This window comes from Leopardus geoffroyi, chromosome C3 (genome assembly GCF_018350155.1).
Source record: "Leopardus geoffroyi isolate Oge1 chromosome C3, O.geoffroyi_Oge1_pat1.0, whole genome shotgun sequence".
Classification (NCBI taxonomy): Eukaryota; Metazoa; Chordata; class Mammalia; order Carnivora; family Felidae; genus Leopardus; species Leopardus geoffroyi.
The window spans coordinates 37,333,837-37,357,207 of record NC_059338.1 but is presented as its reverse complement, the minus strand read 5'-3'; the positions used below and the strand labels follow the sequence as shown (position 1 = coordinate 37,357,207).

The window sequence follows — 23,371 nt, the reverse complement described above, 5'->3', positions numbered from 1 at the left end:
ATATGGCCTGGCTGCCTGGTTACAGAGAGTACCTGGGAGGAGGCCCAGGGTAAGAGGAAGCCTGATGGAGGCCAAAAAGTCCCTTGTACATCTGAGCCTTGCTGTTTTGTTATCTGACTTCTGGGGTTGAGAAACACTATAGCCAGGTCAAGTTGTCAGGTTCATTACTCTATGACCCAAGGGAGCTAGTAAAGGATGAGAATCACAGAGTGACCAGGAGGAGGGGCCTACCCCGGGGCTGCCCTTCCACTTGCACTTTCAGCCAGGAAAGACCTGCTGTCCCAGCAGCAGCTGCCTTTGCCATCAGCCTTTGCTGTGTTTTTCCTAGATTTGTGCATTGATCTTCCTTTATTTATTATTTACCCTTTGTCCTTTTACAGAAACAGGACATCAAATACTTGCTTTTCTCGATTTTTCCACTGTAGCCACTTGGGTGCAGAGGCAGAATTTTCCTGATTAACCTCATCTTCCTGATTTTGTGACTGTATGTGTGAATATTTGTGCATGCATTGCTTCTCTTTATCTTGCTGGAAAGAATCCTACTCCAGAATCTTGGCTCTAGGAGAAATCCCTGGCCTCTGCCTCCAGGAAGCTCCTGAATATCCTTGGGGGCATCCAGAGGGATGGAAGAGAAACTGAGTGGGGCTCCAGGGTCTGGACAGCCTATGTTCACTTGAAGCAACTGTTTCATATATTGAGACTTAGAGTAACGTTTCACTAGTCAAAAATGCTTTGCTCTTATGATTAAAAGGTTGGAATTACTGTTCTGTGCCACCTAGGTGGGACTCATGTTCTCTTTTGAAAGAATTTCAGAAATAAAAATTTAAGCCCATTCTGCTTGCTTTCCTAGATTTTGTAGGGAATGATAATTTGGGAGAGAGGAAGTTCTGAATGACTGTGAAGACACTGGAAGTAGGATTTATTTCTTTGAAACTCAGCAGGCATTCTTAGAGTTCCTACCCTGCCAAGGTTGTTGGTTTTCACAACTCCAGAATCGTGCCTCCTGGAGTTGAGCCACGTAATGGCCTAATGGGATCCTATGAAAGCATTGCACTAGATGCCATTTAAATAGGGGTGCAGGGTGATAAGACAGCGGCAGTATTTCAGATATCTTGCTCCAGAGTGGATTATGGTTGAATTAAGGGAAGAGTCCTCAATTGTTAAAGTTGGAAGGGGGCCAACTCATAGCACTTTCTTTCCCTGCCTGTGATCAGAACCAATCAAGAGAGATACAGGAATCAGGCAAATGGAGGTTAAAATATCACTTTTTTTTTTTTTTTTCTTTTTTTTTTTAAAAATTTTTTTTTCAACGTTTATTTATTTTTGGGACAGAGAGAGACAGAACATGAACGGGGGAGGGTCAGAGAGAGAGGGAGACACAGAAACAGAAACAGGCTCCAGGCTCTGAGCCATCAGCCCAGAGCCCGACGCGGGGCTCGAACTCCCGGACCGCGAGATCGTGACCTGGCTGAAGTCAGATGATTAACCGACTGCGCCACCCAGGCGCCCCTCACTTTTAAGACCAGTAAAGCTGATCCTAGAGAATGTAGTTGATGTCTGTGTTCAAGTAAAGTTTCTAAAAGTGAATTCTAGAATCAGACAGACTTACCCACCCAACACAGGTAGCACTGGAGAACCGCAGGCTTCTACCAGTCATCCCCTGCCTTTTTGACTTCTCCCCTACCATCTATAGAATGGGGACACAGAGCAGAATGCAGATTCATCTCTAAGAACGCAGATGTGGAGAAGTGGTTGAGCTACATATCCAGTTCTTGACCCCAAAATTACCAACCCAGGGAAAAGACTCAAGAGTTCCTTCGAAAGATGTCTCTCCATGAGGAAACACCGGATCGGGGAGTAGGTTTCCTCTCTCAACAAGCCCAACTGATCAGCTTGAGATGAACTCTAAGGCAGTGAATACTGACTATGGGAAGTTTTGGTATGAGATTCATATTTATTTACTGAAAAGAAATGATCAGGATAGCATGTGTTTACTCAGGGAACATTTCTGGAGGAAACATTGGGCATGGTTTGGTGGAGGAAAGCACACAGCCTTAAACAGTTTGACGTGTAGAAATGGGGAGAGTCCGGGGCGCCTGGGTGGCTCAGTCGGTTAAGCGGCCGACTTCGGCTCAGGTCATGATCTCGTGGTCCGTGAGTTCGAGCCCCGCGTTGGGCTCTGTGCTGACAGCTCAGAGCCTGGAGCCTGTTTCAGATTCTGTGTCTCCCTCTCTCTGACCCTCCCCCGTTCATGCTCTGTCTCTCTCTGTCTCAAAAATAAATTAACGTTAAAAAAAATTAAAAAAAAAAGTGGGGAGAGTCCAAGATGAGCTTGAACTCTAGCAAAGTGAAAAAGTCCTCCCAGCATGACTAATACAGTGGGGCTCTCATGATCTGGTTGATATGGGCTAACGTCATCAATCCCAAGAGTCATAAATGGAATATAAAGATTAGATGGCACAGTTCCAACTGGAAAAGTTCACAGGCATTAGGCCCAGCTGACACAGTGCAGTGGATGGCCCACAGGTGGTGGCTGGGAAGGTCGTGGTTCCAAGGATTCCGGCAAGATTGAGGCTTCTGGGGTTAGACCTCACGAGTGGGGGGGGGCCTCTCATCTGATTCCTTACTGGTTTGATAAATTCACATTGTTTTCTGGTTTACCATCTGAAAAAACTTGCTTAAGTTTTTTGTTTTTTGTTTTTTGTTTTTTTTTTAGAGCAGAAAGAAAATGGTTTTTTGATTTGTTTGCTTTTTGTCTTACCAGCTAGGATATAATGGAGAGCTGTGGGTGTATAAGTTCACTTGATGTGACACTTTATTCTGAGGTTTCTGTTGCTTAATTGAAAATGGTTTAAAACCCACAGGTTCTGAGCAGGGGACTGGGAGGAATAGTAACACAGACCTTTCAAAAACAGTAGGGGTTTCAAAGGCCATATTCTTCTTGATTTTGGAATGCTGTATGTGATTTTTGTATGGTGGATTTTTCTTTTGAAACACATTTTTCTTAGGGTGACCTTATAACCTATTTGTCTTCTATAAGCATCCAGAAACAGGCAGCCGAAAATTATGGAAAGGGAAAATGGACAGAGGATTAAAATTAACTATGAATGATTACATAGATAATATCAGGATTTAAAGAGAATATATTCCCATATGATCTATTTGCTGCCTGTTTGTATATTTTATGGTTATTTATACTTCCATATGAATAAGTGGTATAGCCGGTTTTGTAAAGCTAATGTCAATCAGAGACGTCTCTCTGTCCATGTCATAGGATAGAGTTTGCTGTGATTGCCAACAGAGACCCAGGTACCTCTTGGGGGTTTATTTCCATCTCCAAGATTCAGTGAGTTGTTTGCTTGTTATCTTCTTAAAGTAAAATAATATACGTAGAATGCCGAACACCATGCCTTCTCTAATTCTTAACATGGAGAAATACTTATTGTATTTTAACTTGAAAATGGTTATAAAATAGCATGTAAAGTTTTATCCCAGTTATGCAAAATTCAGCCAATAGTTATTAAGTTATTTCCCAGATGCTGTTTAAGGACCTGGGGTATGAGAACTAGGTAGGGAAGAACCTACCATTTCTTTGTGTCTCATTAATTTTTGCATCAGAGAGTTGATTGGTGTGGCTTGCTGTGATGTCCTCTATAGTCCACCCACCTCTATATGTCCACCCACCTTCTCCTTGTGTAGATTAGGGCAGTGCTTTGGAAGACCTCATTTATCCTCCATTTTCACTCAGGAATAAGGATTGGAAGTTAAAACACATTTGTTGAGCTTCCTAAAGCACTAATATAATCACAGCCTAAACCACCTAGAAACCTCCTTTTTGAGGGAGCCTATGCTGGGAGAATCATCGTGGTGGTTCTCCTCCTTCTTCAGTGCGTTGTCACCTGCCCCATTGTATTGGACCTTTTGGATCTTTATTTTTGGGAGAGAGACTTAGAAATATACCTTTTTGGCCCATGGTTGATTGAGCATGTGAGTCAAACTGATGGATTCCCAAACTGGATTTTGACAGTAGGGCCTTTTACCAATGGAAATTGGAGTTTGCATGGTGTGCTGTCCATGGTTGGCAATGCCCATTGTTGGTCCCTACTGTTTACTTGTCCACTGCATGGTCTAAGGCAAGTATGTAGGCTTCTGTACCTTAGTTCCTTCCCTAAGATCAGGAGGTTCTTGACCCATTTTCTAATCATTTTGCAAGGGTTAAGAGATCTACACTTACAAAATTATTTGAACTAAAGAAAATCCCTGCCAAATAGTCACCATGAAAGTTTTTTATTCCAGCAAGAAGAGGAATTAATGGTATGATATCCCAGCACCTAAAGGAATGAGACCATTCAAAAATGAATTAATATGTGTACCTATTCATTTCCAAGTCTTTATTCCATAGCCCCTCACGTGAAAATGAAAATTACTGACCGACCTTTTGATGTCTCTTTCAGGGACACCTGTGTGGTTCTTTGTGAAAATTGCTCCAATTCGAAATGAACAGGATAAAGTGGTTTTATTTCTTTGCACTTTCAGTGACATAACAGCTTTCAAACAGCCCATTGAGGATGATTCATGTAAAGGTTTGTAATTCTGATTTGTACAAAAACATTTATGCCTTTCCCCCCCCCACTGTGGTGTGTCTCCCATTACGGAGAATTTGAGGTTGCCAAGGCAATCTCTGCACAAAGATCAAGATTTAAACTCAGATTTGTGTTGGGTAAAGCACTGTATCATTCTGGAATGTATTAAGCGGGAGAAGGGGAGGAGAAAAAAAACTTTGTTTAGGAAAGCATTTGAATCAGTTTTATACCTTTTGTAGCTTAACCCTTTCCAGTAAAGGTTAGACAGAAGAAGGTAGTTGGGCATCTTTGGTATCAGCGGAGTCTTTTTAGGTGTTCCCAGGACAGATCTCAGTCATGTAAATGAGGCAGTCCATGGCCACATTCATCTTACTTGTATATAAACTTTGTTAGATTTGACTGACATCTCTCCCTCTGTGGTTGATGGAGCTATGTCTGTGGCTGGTGAATTCATTGGAAACATGGTATTAATGAGGCCAGGGTCTTGAGTAGCCTTTCCATATGGGTCATTTGATCAGCTTGTGACCACAGATTTTAGTGCTCACTTCAGCCATATCACATGCACGTATTGTTTGAATAATACTGGGGGCCAAGGAAGGAAATGGCTCAGGATTTCTAGAACATGTATATGCTTGAAGAGGTTCCACTAATCAGATGTACAAAAGATGGCTTGTGATTCCCAGAGGTTTGGGATTAGGGGGTGTCACAGCCCTCTCTTCCATCCGTCTTCTCGCATGCACGCGAGACAGCCAGGAGGCCGTCAGCTCTTCTTTGTTGCAGTGCTTCTTGGCTCTGTGGCTGATTTTCCAGCTCTGAGAACTCTGCTCCTTGCGGTTTCCCAAGATGCAGCAGAGAGATGCTAGAAGGGCCCGGGCAAGAGTGAAACTGACAAAATTGTGATTGTTAAAATGTGCCTTAGAGGAGGAAAGAAAAAACATTATGTGGGTGCTGAATCCTCTAGCACATGTGGATGCTCACATTTACAGAGTTCAGAGCACAGTCCTGTGTAGACCAGTGCATCCTATTTTTTTTTTTAATTTTTTTTTTCTTCAACGTTTTTATTTATTTTTGGGACAGAGAGAGACAGAGCATGAACGGGGGAGGGGCAGAGAGAGAGGGAGACACAGAATCGGAAACAGGCTCCAGGCTCTGAGCCATTAGCCCAGAGCCTGACGCGGGGCTCGAACTCACGGACCGCGAGATTGTGACCTGGCTGAAGTCGGACGCTTAACCGACTGCGCCACCCAGGCGCCCCAGCTATTTTTTTTAAACTGATAACGATAACCCCGTAAATCGATTTTAGCCTGCCTTTTGATTTTAACACGACTGCAGATGTCAAGTTTCTCGGCCAGTTCCTCAGCCTCCTGCAGTCTCCTTTTTCTCCTGCAGATCTGTGATTCCCTGATTCCTAGTTTCTGACTTGAAGATTCCTCAGTGCAACAGGCATTACACGGTGATAGACTCACTCATGATTAAGGGTCACCCTTCTGTCCTCCAGAAACGCCATTGGCTTTTTTTTTTTTTTTTCAACGTTTATTTATTTTTTGGGACAGAGAGAGACACAGCATGAACGGGGAGGGGCAAAGAGAGAGGGAGACACAGAATCGGAAACAGGCTCCAGGCTCTGAGCCATCAGCCCAGAGCCAGACGCGGGGCTCGAACTCACGGACCGCGAGATCGTGACCTGGCTGAAGTCGGACGCTTAACCGACTGCGCCACCCAGGCGCCCCACCATTGGCTTTTTTTTAACTGAATAAACTCATAGATCCTGTTTTAAAGGCAGTCAGATATTTTGACATTTGCTTTTGCAAGTTTTCTCTTAAATCTTTAAAGTAACGTGATTTGGTTGAGTCAGCACACTTGTGTTTCACCACCACTGGAACATTTTTGGGTGACATGCAAGTATTGTTTAGTAGGAAAGACATACCCAACAGAGAATGTGCCACCTGGGTGTCTGCATTTGGTTCTTATGAAACGTGAAAGAAGAGATAAAAACAGTGACGCGGTGAGGCTCACCTAGGTTTATTTTCCAGGAGTAAAAAATGCTCTACTTCACTTAATCTGCCTCAATGATGCATTTCCTCGCTGATGAGAGTTTTGGTACGTGCACATGCACCCACCTTAGTGCTCCCTGCAGGAACGCTGCTAGTGGATCATCCTTAATGTCTCCTCCAAGACGTGACTTTGTAAGCCTGTACATTTTAAATGCCATGATGGGTATGTTTAGACACTCCCACTTTTATGTCACTGTGGCCCTGGCTGACGTTGATTTGGTAGTCCACTTGGGACAAGGTCAAATTTTATATTAGTCCGTTTACGATAGAAGAGCATGACAGTTCTCCAGGCCTTGTTAGTTGTAAGTCTATAAACTGAAATTCTGGCTGCAAGGATCAAATCTAGGAAAACACGTTGCTGTGTAGCTGAATTGTTCTCCTGACTTGACATTTCTTCTTGGACGTGCTCTCACATAGAGAGGTTCTGGCAGGTCCAACTGGGTTTTCAGTACAGCACCTCAGTCAGCAATAAGAGTCTCAGAAGTCTTGCTGACCCAGGCTTGTTTAGAATTCACTTTTGTGATGGAATGGAAGGGTGGATTATCCCAAACCCCAGAAATCCCCAGATAATTGCTCTTTGGCATAGCAGCACAAGATGTTTCCCAACATCAGATTAGTCTTCTTTTTAGTCAACTGTGCTCAAATTGTTTTTAAAATGACTTTATTTTCTCTAACTTTGAGGCTTGGGAGTGGGATAAGTGCATCCAGTAGTGACACGAGAAAGCCACTTGGTGCCTAACATTTTCCCAGAAACACTCCACAAAGTGGTAAACACACAGGGTAATCTTCAGTGGACTATTTTAGCATCTGACACAACGTAACTCCCCTTTGGCGAGTGATTGGGCCACCCCAGACCCCCTTTCCTTTAGTGTATCAGTTCTCAAGCTCCTTTTTATGAATCATCTGGGCCCCTGGACTTCCTTATCTCTTTTCTGTCCATCTTTTTGACTACTTCCTTTGCTCTCTGACAAAAGGTGTCCGCAGGACCTTCCTTTGGACAGAAAATGCAAGTCGAGCTAGGTTTGCTGTTTGGTAGCAGCTCTGGGGTGTGTGTATATGTATTTGAAGTCAGAATGACAGAGTAGATGGGAATTCTTGGCTGAAATGAGAATGGAATCTCTCACTTTTCTGTTATTATGGATAATTGGTAGTGGGGCTGCAGGACATTTTTCTCTGTCCTATTCTCGCTTCTCAGCTTGGGAGGCTTGGGCAAGTGGGTAGAGAAGAGTTCGATGGTAAGGCTCAGGGTTTGCTCTCTGCATTGCTCCCCAAAGGATGAGGATGGATTACCCCTCTTGTTTTGCCTTTTACTCCACCAAATAGTCTCACACTGAAGGAGCGAATTCATTTTCAGAGACCCACAAATTTAGTGCTACATAGTTAAACTTGAGCCAGATTCAGACAAAGTAAAGGAATGTAAAACTCCAGAGGAGATTTTCAAAGGCCAAAGATTGAGAATATTCAGGGGTGAGGCCTCTGGCAAGCTGCTGTAACTGCTGATCTGTCCGTATGTCTTCCTGTGGGATATTCGTGAGGCACTCTTGGGAAAGAAACCGGGCAGTGGATACCAGCCACAGGTGCCTTTGGCCCCTTCAGTATTAACATTTTATCCCTCTGCCCTTAGGATGATGGAAAGGTGATGATTTAGTGGCTGCTCCTCGAAGAAGCCACCCTAGATTTTTGGTTGTTTCTATAGTGATAGGGAAAAGACCAGGGGAGGAAGACTTGAGAGTGCTTGGGCAGTGTCCACACTGACTGTCCATCTTGGTCCTCAGTGTCTTCTGTGCTCTTGTGTATGTTGGGTTATGGCACCAGCTCCTCTAAGAGAATCTGTGACTCTGCAGATTAGGGCAAACTTGGCCTCGCAGCCTCCCCACCGAGGTCAGGATACCTTACAGCCATCTCCTCTTCAACTTCTACTCAAAATGACTTGGCATGATTTCCCAGGGAGGAGCCTATATGTCTGTCTTTTCTTGTATCCCTGGACTTCTCCTTGGAAAGGTGGAATTTCATCTCACCCCAGAGTCATCTCTTCTTCTGGCCTAGGGAAACACAGGGCTTTGTGGGCTAAAGAAGCCTAGTGGGGGGCTTACCCCAGTTGAAACCAGTAGCCATCGTGTGGTCAAGGAAGGGGGAAATAGTTGCCCTTACTAAGAATGGAGAAAAGACCTAGTAAGTGCTTTTTAGCTGATTGCTGGATTACATATTGTGTTCTCTTTCTTCTATCCTTCTTCTCCCGTCATGCTTCCTCTTCCCTTCCTGCCCACCCCCTCTCACCCCAAAGACACACAGTAAGTGTGTGTGCTGAAGAGCTAGAGGTCTGCCTAAGGCAGAGGGGAGTGTACAAAGAAAGGAGTGAGCTGTTCTGCTGATGATAGGGCAGGATCCTGGAAATGTTCCCTTAGTTTCCTCATGGAAAATGACCATTGGACTTCCCCCAAGGAAGATTGTCTTGAGCTAGGTTTTCATTGGGTTGTCTCCTCCCATTTGGCCTTTTGGACAACAGGAGCTCTGTTGTTTTCAGGAATGTTTCTCCTGATGGCTTTGGTCCAAATTATACAAGGTATCTTCCATAAAATCCATTTGCTCCTCTTATGTGTTTTTAATCTCATTGCATGGCTCTCACCCTAGTCACCCAAATTGGGAACCCAGAGGCTGCCTGGATTGCCACAGTATTGTCCAGGCACGCAGAGTCTCTTGCCTGGGGTCCTAACTGGTCTTTTATCTATCAACCTTGTTTTTTATTTTTTTTAAATGTTTTTATTTATTTTTGAGAGAGAGGGGAGAGAGAGAGAGAGAGAGAGCGTGCGCATAAGCTGGGGAGGGGCAGAGAGAGAGAGAGAGAGAGAGACAGAATCTGAAGCAGGCTCTAGGCTCTGAGCTGTTAGCACAGAGCCTGACATGAGGCTCAAACTCATGAACTGCGAGATCATGACATGAGCTGAAGTCAGATGCTTAACCGACTGAGCCACCCAGGCACCCCATCAACCTTGTTTTTTAAAATCTACTATTCACATTACCATTCTGTCTTTTGTCTTTTTTCTTCTTCTTCCTCCTCTTCTTCTTCTTCACCTTCTCCTTCTTCTTTTTCTTCTCCTTCTCCTTCTTCTTCTCCTTCTTCTCCTTCTCCTTCTCCTCCTTCTCCTTCTCCTTCTCCTTCTCCTTCTCCTTCTCCTTCTCCTTCTCCTTCTCCTTCACCTTCTCCTTCTCCTTCTCCTTCTCCTTCTCCTTCTCCTTCTCCTTCTCCCTCTCCCTCTCCCTCTCCCTCTCCCTCTCCTCCTCCTCCTCCTCCTCCTTCTTCTTCCTCTTCTTCATGTTTATTTATGTATTCTTGAGAGAGAGAAAGTGCAAGTGGGATGGGGCAGAGAGGGAGAGAGAGAATCTGAAGCAAGCTCTGCATTGTCCGTGCCACCCTCAATGTGGATCTCAAACCTACGAACTGTGAGATCATGACCTGAACCAAAGCCAGACGCTCAACTGGCTGAGCCACCCAGGCGCCCACCATTTTGTCTTTCTAAAGTGAAATCAGAGTGTTTCCTCCTCCCTACTATATTTGAACTCCTCCCTGGTTCCCTATGGGTTTCAGAATGAAGTTCAGATTTCTCAGTTTGCTATCTAAGTTGTTATCACCAAAGTTCTTCTCCATCTGGCCCCTGACAACCACTTTAACATCACTTCAAGCCACTGTCTACACCCCCCCTCCTCTCTACCAGTCATGGCATTTGGGATGTCTTACTCTTCACTGACATGTTACCCTATTTTATGATTTTCGCTTTTGTAGGTGCTGTTCCTTCTGTGTGCAATGTCTATCTTTTCCTTCTTGTGTTTTTAACTCCTACTCATCTTTCAAAATTTGTCCTAGTGTTACCCCTTCTGGGAAGCCTCCCAAGCCTGGATTAGATAGATATGTCTTCTCTGGACAGTCTTGACCATAGCATCCTATACTCATCTCTGTTACAGAACTTAGCTAATGAGCTAAGTCATGGCTTATGTCATGGTTTTTAAAATTTATTTGCCAGTCTTCCCTACTAGAGCGCATGCTCTTTGAAGCCAGAGTCTGTATGTTATTTATCTTAGTATCTCTAGTACCTAGCACTATGCCTGGTATATAGCAATTATGTTTATAGAATTAATACATGAATGAATGAAGTGTTTCCATCTGGCCAGGCAATGATTCCTACTAGAAAGTATCTGTAGTTCAGAAAGAACATGGGGTGGAACTTGAGGGAGAACTTATTTCCTTCCATCAGAACAGGCAGAGCCTAGCCGTCCTGGTAGAGATGCGATGGAGAATTTCACACTGCCTGTCTGTTTCCCCATCCAACACCCACTCATCTTCCCATGCTGTCCACTGAGGTAGCCGAGAGCCAACTCCTTTAAGAGCCACATTCTTAGAAAGGTTTCAGGGCTAGCTTGAGCCTGGGGAAATGCCTAGAGGTCCAGAGATCTTTCTTTTCATCCCTTGTGCTAGATAGACCAGGACCCTGAGTTTCCTGCCAGGCAGGGTCTGGGGTATCTGTCCTGCCACCTCCTTCTTATCATTGGTCCCAGAGTATGGGTCATGGTGGTGGTAGTAGTGATGGTAGTGGAAGGGTAGGTTGTGGGTTAGGTTGGGGGGGGGTTGTTGCAGAGCCCTCGTTGATGTCTGCATGCCCAACTATGTTTTACCTGATTGAAAATTATACTTTCTGTTCTTGAAAATCGTTGTAGAATTCAATTCCAGTTTTGTTTGGAGCTGAAAGAGAGCCTAACTCTGAAAGAGACTTAAAAAAATTATGGTTGACAGCTCACAAAGCAGATTCCAGTGAGCATCTTCATAAATGGTACATTTGGGGGAGATGTGAAACCCCTGCAGAGTCTGACCATCCCCTCCTGTTAACATTAATGGGACCCCTACCGCCTGACTACCATGTGTCTCTTTTCAAGCTGACTCCAGCGGTCCTATTTCTCTGCTTAATGGCATCAGGATGGATGAAAATGCCACTGTCTTTTATTAAACCTAGAACTTCTGGAATAAGATAATAAAGCACTGATTTGCTATTCTTTCCATGTTGACAAAAATTTATCCAGATCATGATTCTTAAAGGTACAAAAAAAAAGGGCCATTCTGCTGCTTAACTTCATTCCTCTGGATTCGAAGTCTATCTTGGAAAGGTGCTCCAGGGTAGAATTTGGCAGAACTGAGGTCTGCTGCAAGGCGTTGAATGCTGCTAAACACTAAGGGATAAAAACCAAAAAAAAATCACCTAGTCCTGTTTTTAGCTGTCATGTAAAAAGAGTTGGGTGCTCTGTTTACTTGCTATCTACTCCACATCTAGGTCTTTGGAGCACCTCAACCCCAAGGTTGGTCTTGAGAACACTGACAGGGTTTCATGGGTCTCTTGAGGCAATTGCCATGGTCATAACCTGGATGCAGATGAGTTGGGTTGCTGGGTATTGGAATGGACAGTTGTCTTTGGAGATAATTAAATGCAGTAAAGGTCACTCATATGTCTTAGATTCTGCGTTGTGGAGGGGGCTGGATTGGAAAAAGATCAGTATTTTACTTTTCCTGGAGGAGCTGGTCCAGAGTGCCAAGGAGGCCTCCAGACAGCCTCTGTTTTAGTCTGCTAACCTGAGCCCACTAAACTTAGCCCCTTTGTTTTACCGGACAAATGCACCCTGCCTTTAGGCAGCTAGAGTATTTTAGTTTCCACTTTACAGATAAGGCTTAAGCAATTTAAATGACTGGTTGGTGATCACAAAGCAAGCTGGAGGCAGAAATGGGACTTGTGTCCAGATTTTTTTGCTCCAAGTTCGGCTCTTTGGGATTCTTGTTATTTGGAGGAACCTGTTAGCAACTGTCCTTCCCCCATCCCAGAGCAGACTTAAATATGCCTGTGCTTCACCCCCCCCCCCAAGGGATTAGATTCATTTCTCATTCCCCTGGCTTTGGAGAATGCATTGCATGGGATAGCCATTTAACTGGCTTGTCCACATAACACTTGGAACCTACTTGGTCTCTACTAGATCAGACTACATGGGGGTTGGGGGCAGCTTGAGCCCAAAGTCTGAGAAATATCTCAATTGCCTGGCATTATCTGGCAGAAAAGCCTTGAGCTAGAGTGGAAACATCTGGGTTCTGGACTCTGTAGTCATCTGAGCACTCTGTGCCTCAGTTTTCCTATTTGTAAAACAGTACTAAAACCTGTCACAAAGCTATGATTAGGATAATGTGAAAGGGGAAGAGTAAATTGCGACACAAATTTATCTAGGTGCTTTTCTGAGCAGCGAGTCTGGCCTGGGAGGAATACAGAATGATTCATGGGAGCCCAGGAGGACAATGGGTGTATGTGCTTCTGACAGCCTAACTTGTGGTGTGAATGTCCATGACCTTCAGGACATGGTTGAAGCTGTCCTTTCTCTCCTCTACATGCTCCAGGCTGGGGGAAGTTTGCTCGGCTGACCAGAGCACTGACGAGCAGCAGGGGCGTCCTGCAGCAGCTGGCTCCCAGCGTGCAGAAAGGCGAGAACGTCCACAAGCATTCCCGCCTGGCTGAGGTAAGGGCAAGGGGCCAGCTCGTCTTAAACCGCACTTCCCTGGGATCCCTGGGCTGAGAAAATGCCACAAAGCAAGTGTGTGGTTTGGAATGGACTTTCAGGACCCTCACACTCATGTGTTGGCTGGGCTGCACACCATAATGAGTGACTTTGGGAAAGTGACCTAATTCCTTTGAGCTTTGTACTTTCCCATCTGTAAAAGGGGCCTGCAGACAGCTCTGTTCTAACGTATTGAGGTTACAGGTGTCAGTTCACTTTTTTTGAGGGAGTAGAGAAAGAGCTAGAAGTGCTATAGACATGAAGGGGTTTTTACTTCTAAACCATAAACAATTTTGTTATTCAAGCAATACATATTATTAGAGGGGAAAAAAAGGTACAGAAGCAAAAAGAAAAAAAACAACAACCTGTAATCTCACTAACCACATGGCTTTATTATAATTTTTGTATACATTCTTTAACTCTTTTCTTTGCATATGTTGTCTTTCCTAAAGCCTAATAAATACATTTTTCATGTTAATATTTATGAAGTTCAGATGTATCTAAGAATCAATGTGTGTATTTGATACGGTTGTGTTACCTTTTCTTCCCTTTCTATAATCATGAACATCTTTCCAGGTTAATACATGTACCTGAAATTCTTGTTGTTCTGGTAACCTTTGTAGTAAGGAAAACCTGTGACAGGTGGTATTCTCCGTTTTACTGGGACAAATGAGCAGCTGGGATGCCTGGACTTAATGCACCCAAATTACTGGTCTCTGTCTTTGGTGGTTCTGCATCCAAATCACTTATTATCTGCCTTTGATGGTGTCTGGTCCTCATTCTTTCCACTCAGCCTGGTGGACCAGGTAAGAGCATTATACCCTGCACACAGGAAGCTTTCATTTTAGCCAGAGATGACAGTGTATGTTGTCTCTCTGCCTGGTGGTGGCCACTCAGCTCTTGACCCTTGCTCAGATGCCAGGATGCTTTCTGGCCTGACTCCTGGCTCCCGGACTCCTAAGAGAGAAACTGCCAGCATGGTGTGGCTCACAGGGGCGCTGCGCACAAGTGCACTGAGTGTCAGATGCGTTAACTACAGATCTCCTTGCGGCATCCCAAAGCTTTGGCCAATAGTGGGAGTGGGAGGATTCACCTGTGTCATGTTAGAGAAGGAGAGGCATTTGGAAGCATAGTTTTTGGTCATGATGTGGGCTTAGTATAAGATAGGAAGAATAATAAAGGAGACCTTTTGTTCACAGCCTGCACTTTCCTTGTTGGGTCTTTTGGTTAATAAAACAACCTCCTTTGGGGCTGTTCTCTGCCTTGCTGACTCTTAGCCACTCTGCTTGCCGTTCCTTGCACACACCACGCCTGCTTTTCTCGCAGATATCTGCGGGGCAGTTCCTTCACCAACTCTAAGTCTTTGCTCAAATGTCATTTTTTCTGGGTGGCTACCTGAATCAGGGTTCTACCAGAGAAACAGAACCACTAGGATATTTGTATGTTAAGAGATTTATTGCAAGGAATTGGTTTATGTGATTGTGGGGGCTGGCTAGGCAAGTCTAAAATTTGTAGGGCAGCTTGGCCAACTGGGAAAAACTCTTGGACCGATCTGATGCCAAAGTCCACAGATGGTATTTCTTCTCCTGCAGTTCTGCTCTTAAGGCCTTTCAACTGATTAGGCAGGGCCCGCCCAGATTATAGGGTATACTCTGCTTTCCTGGAAGTCGGCTTATTGTAGCTATCACATCTACAAAATTCCTTCACTGGAATGCTTAGATTAGTGTTTGATCAAATAACTGGGTACCATGGCCTAGCCAAGTTGACACATAATACTAACAATCACAGTTCATGCCTTGTCAGCTTGTCATACACGTTTACTTAAACCATACTTAATCTCCCAATAAAGACAGTAACAAAGTCATACTTTCACTTAACATGCTCCACTTATCCTGCATATAACCAAAAACATGCCAGCTCTTCCCACAGAAGAGGACACAAAATCCTTGGGTGATGTTCACTCTTCCCCTTGATACTCTGTCACTTAAATACTCAGATGTAAACTAGTATTAATACATCTTATGTTTATTGATAGGGGGCAAGAGAGGGAAGAAAATAGAGTATTTGCTTAATATATGTATATATACATATATATGCGTATGTATGTACTATATATATACACACACACATTTGTACGAAAATGAAAATACTCATAACTCCTAATTCTCTCCTGCTCTTTTTCTCCACTTAGTCCCTTATACAGCTTATTCATTTATTCTGTTTGTTATTCATCAATACATCCCAAGTACTTAAAACAGTGCCAGGCACATAGTATGTAGTTTATCAGTAGTGGGTTTTTTTTTAATTGATTGAATCGATGACAGAAAGGAAATGATGTAGTGTTTTTTTCGACCTGTCTGACAGAAGCACTTGCTCATTGACTGGCAATCTGGGTCCCATCCCAGGGAATAGTAAATTTTAGTTAGCCTGGCTAGAGGCTTATGGATTGTATCTTTACCAAGAACCAGATTTGGATTTTGTTGATTTACTCAAATGGTTTTCTGTTTCCAATTCATTGATTTCTGCCCTAATGTTTATTATTTATTTTCTCCTATTTACTTTGGGTTTAACTCACTCCTCTTTTTTTTTAGTTTCCTAAGCTAGAAACTTAGATTACTGATTTTTGATCTTTCTTCTCTTCCCATATTTGCATTCAATGCTGTAAATCTTCCTCTAAGCACTACTTTCACTGCATCCCACAAATGTAAGTTCTGTGTTCATTAAAAAAAATGTTTTTAATGATTACTTATTTTTGAGAGAGAGAGAGACAGAGTGCAAGTGGGGAAGGGGCAGAGAGAGAGGGAGGCACAGAATCCCAAGCAGGTTCCAGGCTCCGTCCGAGCTGTCAGCACGGAGCTGGATGCAGGGCTCGAACTCATGAACTGTGAGATCATGACCTGAGCCAAAGTCAGACGCTCAACTGGCTGGGCCACCCAGGTGCCCCAAGTTCTGTGTTCATTTTAAACTGTTCTCAGTTTAAAAATATTTTGAAATTTCTCTTGAGATTTCTTTTTTTATCTCGTGTTATTTAGAAATGTGTTGTTTAATCTCCAAATATTTTGGGGTTTCACAGCTATCTTTTTGTTATTGCTTTCTAGGTTTTAAATCCACTGTAATCTGAGACCAGACATTGTATAATTTCTGTTGTTTTAAATTTGTTAAGGCTGTTCCACTGACAATAAGTTCCTTAATTTTTGTCAGAGAAAAACATTATTTCTCCCTTACTTTTTAAAAAAAAAGTTTACTTATTTATATATATAGAGTGAGCACGTGTGCAAGCTGGGGAGGGGCAGAGAGGGAGGGGGAAAGAGAGAGAGAGAGAGAGAGAGAGAGAGAGAGAGAGAGAGAGAGAGAGAATCCCAAGCAGGCTCTGGGCATCTGAGCAGGGCCTGACGCAGGGCTCGATCTCATGAACTGTGAGATCATGATCTGAGCCAAGATAAAGGGTAGGATGTTTAACTGACTGAGCCACACAGGTGCCCATCTCCTTCACTTTTTAAAGATCATTTTATAGGGTACATAATTCTAGACTGGTGATTGTTTGTTTGTTCGTTCTTCTCTCAACTCTAAATATTTTAGTCTGCTCTCTTTTTGCTTATGTTTCTGAGGAGAAGTTAGATATACTTCTTATCTTGGCTCCTTATAGGTTAGGTATTTTTTGCCTCTGGCTTCTTTCAGGATTTTTTTTTTTACCTTTGATTTCCTGCAGTTTGAGTATGATGTATGCCTGTGTGTGTTGTCTGTTTATTTAATGGTCCTATATTCTGTTTGTGTTCTGTCAGCTTCCTGAAACTGGGATTTGGCATCTGATATGAATTTGGGGGAAATTGTCAGTCATTATTGCTTCAAATATTTTTTCTGTTTCTCTCTTTCTTCCCCTTCTGGTGTCTCTGTTACACCTATGTTACACCTTTTGCAGCTGTCCCACAGTCCCTGGATATTGTTTTATTTGGTCCTTTTTCTCTTTGCTTTTCGGTTTTGGAGCCTTCTATTAAATCCTCAAGCTCAGAGATTCTTTCCTCAGCTGTGTTCAGTCTGCTAATGAGCTCATCAAAGGCATTCTTCATTTCTGTTAAGAGTGTTTTTGATATCTAGTATTTCTTTTTGGTTCTTTCTTAGAATTTCCATCTCTTTTCTTACATAACCCATCTGTTCTTGCATGTTACGTTTTCCATTAGAGCCCTTCGCATATTAATCATGGTTGTGTTAATTCCTGGTCTGATAATTTCAATGCCCCTATCATACCTGGGTCTGGTTCTGATGCTGCACTGTGCCTTTAGACTGTTTTTTTGGCTTTTGGTATGGCTTGCAGTGTTTTGAAAGCTGAACTTGATGTGCTGGGTAAAAGGAACTTGGGTAAATAAATAGGCCCTTAGTGGTGTGGGAGTGAGGTGTCAGGGGAGAAGCAGCATTTATAGTCCTATAATTAGCTGTTCTAAGGAGCTTATGCCCCTGGAATGTGAATTTCACGAATGTCTCTCAGTATATTCCCTACTTAGGCCAGACAAAATGCATAGAGGGGCCCAGAATTGGATATCCCCACCCCCCTATCAGAGAGGCTCCACGAAACCTAATAAATTAATTAGATTCTGGTTCAATAGTTTCTCCGGAGGGCAGACTTATTTTTTTTTTAAGAAGAATAGAATGCTCTCATGTATTTCAGTATGGTTACTTTTCTCCTCCTCTTTAAGAAGCATGAAAGTATATTTTTCTTTGATTTTCACTTTGAGGATGGCTACAGGTCCTGGAGGTCAAGCTCTCAAAACCATGAGTGGCTCCCCCTGGAACATGTAATTCTCAGACTTGGTCACACTGAGCCACCTGCAGGTTAGATTTCCCCATCCAGCACTAGTTTTTGTGCAGGCTTCTGCTCATGGAAAATTGTTATTTCTTTTATTCACCTGCCCTCTTCTCCAATTTTGGTGCAGCACTTGCTGTGAAGTTTCGCTTCTTGGATGGATCTAAGAATTGTAGATTTTTCAGTTTGTTCAGCATTTTTACTTGTTGTTATGATGGAGTGACAGTTTCCATTCTGAAGTGGAAGTTGGCAGGTAAGTTTTAAACAGAGAAAATGTGTTCCCTGCTCATGGCCTGTCGCCAGTTTCCTGCTCAGTTTTCTCACTGGTAGGGGCCACTGGCCAAATGGTGATTACGAGTGTGGATACTGCAGACCTCTCCCACTTCTGGGAAGGTGTGGACACAAAGCCCAAGTGGACTGGAAATAGCAGGTTTGCTTTTGTGTGGATTGCATGCGTTATTTTCAAGGCCACCTTATTTCCCTGTTAGACTGCTTTCCTGAGCTCAGGCAGTCTGGCTTTAGTGCTCACCTTACTCCTCAATATCTCCCTGCTGGACTGATTGTAGGAAAGAAGGAGGCACTTACTGTATGCTATGTTCTGGGCTTCTTGTCTTTAATCCTCTAAACAACTTGGAGCAGTCTTACAGAGGTGGAAACTGGGGCATAGGGAAGGTCACAAACTTGTTCATGGTCACCTGGCAGTAGGGGGTAGACTCTGGATTGAGAACCAGGTTTATGTGACTTTAAACCCAACCTGTTTCCCAACTGGGCCAGTTCCTTCTGTGAATTCCATGATCTCCCTCCTCTCCTCTCAGGATAGAGAACCAAGGCCACTTTGTCTGCTGTTCTGGAGCACCCTGTTCCCTTGACCTCAGTTATTAGTATGAGCACCTGTTCTTTTAGCGGGCCAGTTTATTTTTAGACCTTCGTGCATGAGTCAGGCCAGAGGACCCTTGTCAGGGGTTGAGTTCTGTGGGGTACACATGCTGAGTAACATCTATGAAGGAGAAGGGGGAGGAAGTGGCACTGGGGGAGGGGGGCATCAGACCACAGTGCAGATCTGGTAGAGGCTCTGCAGCCTGACCAGAGCTTTGTAGCAGAGATGGCCTGCTGGGCCAGGCAGGGGGGTCCCATACAGGGCACAAGGGCCAGGCCTCTCAGCCACCGTCTTGCTCAGTCAGTGGCAGGTGCCTCAGTGGAAAGTTCAGGTTTCTGTCCCTGAGGAAGCTAACAGGGGGCTGTCCACTAACTGCACCTGCAGCTGGGCAGAGAATCCTTTCTGGAAGTGGGATCTGAGGGGGTGTGTTTCAGAGTTCGCTACCACACTGTAATGCTTTCTGCCTTAATAGGGAGGAGAGACACAGTCAGCGTATGGAAGGGCATCACTCCTGCTTAGAGGATTCCGCACTGCGGTTTTCACACAGGGCTGACCCTGGTGGGGTTTGGTCCGTCTCGGAGCATTCTGCTGCCATGACAGCCTCTCTGTCTGGAACGGCTGTGGGGAAGACATGGAGGGGAAAGCACCTTTCCCTGTCACGTCCTCTTTCAGTGCTTCCCTGTGAGCGAGCCAGCTCAAGATATAATGTAGATATGCCATCGTGATGGGCACATCATTCAGCCATGTGCCCGGGGGGTGCGTGGCCCAGCTCCTGATTCTCACCATCTCACCGTAAGGACACTTGGTACATGGCACGTGTTCTGCTGTTCTCCACGCCAGTGATCGCAGTGATGGGCTGGAGTAGCATTGCAGGTTCCAACCCACTGAGCAACTTACTCAATTGTGAGAATTCAGGCAAGTCATTTCACCTCTAAGAGCTCCCATTTCCTCCTCTTCCTTCTCTTCAAGTGGAGGGAGTGAGTTCAAACGAGAATAATATGTACCCACAGATTTGTTCAGAGTAGGTTCTCAATGCAAACACTTTGGCATATAGTAAATGCTCAACGGTATTAATATTAAATTTTCATTTTTGGTTCTTTAAATCTTTATTTAAAAAGTTCTCAAGGGGCGCCTGGGTGGCTCAGTCAGTTGGGCGTCTGACTTTGGTTCAGGTCGTGATCTCATGGCCTGTGAGCTGTGCTGACAGCTCAGAGCCTGGAGCCTGCATTGGATTCTGTGTCTCCCTGTCTCCCTGCTCCTCCCCCACTTGTGTGCACGCTCTCTCTCTCTCAAAAATAAACACTACAAAAAAAATTTTTTTTTTAAAGTTCCTCAAAAAAGGAACTTTGGGACAAGATGGATGGACATTGAGTACAGTGCTAAGTGAAATAAATCAGACAGAGGAAGGGCAAATAGTGTATGATCTTACTTATATGTGGAATCTAAAAACAAACAGGCAAACAAAAAAACCCGAAGTCATAGATACAGAGAATAGTTGATGGTTGCTAAGTTGGGGGTGGGAGAAATGGGGGAAGGGGTTCAAAAGTGTACAAACTTACACTTATAAAATGAGTAAGTTAGGGGGATGTAACATACAGCATGGTGGCTATAGTTAACAATACTGTATTGCGTATTTGAAAATAAGTAAGACAGTAGATGTTAAAAGTTCTCATCAGAAGAAAAATTTGTAACTATGTATAGTGATCATTTCACAGCTATACACATATCAGATCATTATGTTGTATATCTGAGACTAATATGTTACACGTCAGTTACATCTCAGTAAGGAAAAAATTTCAGTTTTCAGAAATAAAACAGGTTCTTCTTTGTCAGATTTTAAAACAGAGGTATATAAAGTAAGAAGTGAAATGTCCACTATTTCTTGGAAGTAACCATTTTTAAACAGTGTATGAGTTTTATTACAATGTGTTTGTATATATTTATAGTGATTTTTTAAACAAAAATGTGGTCCTAGCCTACAAATTATTTTCCATTGTGCTTTTTTCCCCTGCTTACTCGTGTATTTGGGATATTTCCCTAACAGTACATATGCCCTTCATTCTTTTTTTTTCCCCTTTAAAAAAATTTTTTTTGACGCTTATTTATTTTTGGGAGAGAGAATGGGGGAGGGGTGGAGAGAGAGGGAAACACAGAATCTGGAACAGGCTCCAGGCTCTGAGCTGTCAGAGCCGGATGCGGGGCTTGAACTCACTAACCTTGAGATCATGACCTGAGCCAAAGTTGGAACATTAAGCAACTGCACCACCCAGGTGCCCCGCCTTCATTTTTACTGGTTCTTTTGTCTTCCACTGCATGACTGTATCCAGATCTATTTAGCTATCCTCCCTTGATGGGTATTTATACAGTTACCAATTTTTGGCTATTATAGATAACACTTCGGTGAACCTCCTTGTATGTATATTTTTGGTTTTAAAATAGAAATCTTTTAAACAGAGAGGTAAAGAGTAATTTAACAAGCCTTCTTTTATTATACAATCTATATAGTGAATGTTGACAGTTTCTCACTTCAAATTCTTTTGTGAAAATTAAAATATTAAAGATAAAGTTGAGGTCCTCTTTAAACTTATTCCTAGAGGTAGTCATTACCCTGAAATTGTATATCTCCTTACTACTGGTGTTTTAATATTTTTATCACTTATGTATTTAACCATAAAGCACATATGGTATGATTGTGTGTATTTTAAAAATATATTTGTACAAATGATATCATACTGTGATATTTTATAACTTGCATTTTACACCCAACATTGATTTTTGAAAGCTTTTTATTTGAAAGAATTACAGATTCACAGGAAGTTGCAAAACTAGTATGGAGAGTGGTTCCTTTCACCCAACCTCCCTCAATGGTAACATCTTATATAACTGTCCTACAATAGCAAAACCAGGAAATCGACATGTGTAGAATAAGAATCGCGTTACTTAAATTAAAGATTATATATGGGCTTTACCAGTTTTTACATGCATTCGTGTGTGTGTGTGTGTGTGTGTGTGTGTGTATGCATGTAAGTGTATATTTAGTTTTGGAAGGAGCTGCCAAACTATTTGCCAATTGCAGTTGGTTATATCACTTCATCTTCCTACCAGCAATGCGGTTTCTCTACATCCTTGCCAGCATTTGATATTGCCACTCTTTCTCATTTTTCACACTAATGAATGTATCGTGATAGCTCATCGTGGTCTTAGTTTGCATTTTAGTAAATGGCTCAAGATGCTGAACATCTTTTCTTGAGCTTGTTTCCAACTACAAGCTTATTGGGTAAAAAGCTTATTCATGTCTCTTGCCCATTTTTAAATTCAGTTCTGCTAACATTTCTTTCTTTTTTTATTGCATTAAACATGTAGGCATACTTTAAAATCTTCTCTCTTACCATTTAATTTTCTCTCGAGCTTATCTACAGCTAGAGGTTTTTGGTGGGAGTCTGTTGGGTCCCCAGTTGTGGAGGCATCTGGATATGGTGGTTGAGTGTGCCTGTACCGTATATAATAAAGTTTCCCCGGGGTTCAGACCAGCTTTTCTGTAAAAGTTTTAGCCCTGGGGCTTCCAACCGTGTGCACAGTGTGAATTCCGGCTTCACCCTTGTGTATGGCATACGTTTGGGGTTTTGATTTGTCACACATAACACTTTTTCTCCCCAAAGTTCCAGACACGTGTCCACTTTCCTTTTATATGTGGTGGAGGTCTTTTGTTCTGTGTTTCTCTGTCAGGGCAGCCCTTTGTCACCCCAGCCAGAGCCTGTGTGACCCCCTCCTATCCTCTACAGCATGCCCCCTCTTCTGATAACCCCGCTTCCAAAAAAACACCTGGGCTGTTTGGTTTCAGCTCCTACTGGCCACTTTGGTTTTGTGCTCCTGTTTCGCTTCCGATACCTGAGAGTTTGAACTTTATGATTTCTTTTTAAATGTTTGATTTTTAAACAGCATCTCAGCATGTTTGGTATAACTGGAAGTTTGCCGTATTTGCTTAGTTCACTCTATTGACTGTTGGCTCTGTAAATACTTGCGCTCATGTGAATATGACAGGCTCCTAGAAGTACGATTAAGGAGACAGAGGGTACAAACATTTAAAACTTGGTAGAAACTGCCAGAGTTCACATGACAAGGTTGTACCCATTTATGCTGCCTGTCTAACCCCAAGTGCCACTTTCTTCTGTCCCCATTACTGCATGTGGTGCTACCTTGCTTTACTCAGTCTAAAGTTTTAACATTTAAATTCATTAAATTTTTTTTAAGTTTATTTATTTATTTTGAGAGGGAGAGAGAGTGAGCATGAGTGAGGGAGGGGCAGAAAGAGAGGGAGAGGGAACCCCAAGCAGTCTCCATGCTGTCAGTGCAGAGCCTGATGTGGGGCTCAAACCCATGAACCATGAGATCATGACCTGAGCTGAAATCAATAGTTGGATGTTTAACCCACTGAGCCACCCAGGCACCCCAACATTTTCATTAATTTTTAAAGGAGGAG

General features: G+C 43.2%; 1 protein-coding gene across 4 annotated transcripts in view; it reads left to right on the top strand.

The window, feature by feature from the left end:
* The window catches only part of KCNH1 (potassium voltage-gated channel subfamily H member 1), a 381,062-nt gene that overhangs the window by 40,926 nt on the left and 316,765 nt on the right, over positions 1 to 23,371 (top strand). For 3 of the 4 annotated variants that reach the window (XM_045452431.1, XM_045452432.1, XM_045452433.1), the window contains exons 4-5: positions 4,455 to 4,583; positions 13,059 to 13,177. In XM_045452431.1, coding sequence (XP_045308387.1) covers positions 4,455 to 4,583; positions 13,059 to 13,177 — 248 coding nt within the window. Of the gene's footprint in view, positions 1 to 4,454; positions 4,584 to 13,058; positions 13,178 to 23,371 lie in introns of those variants that run through there. The other variant, XM_045452434.1, reaches the window with a different exon arrangement.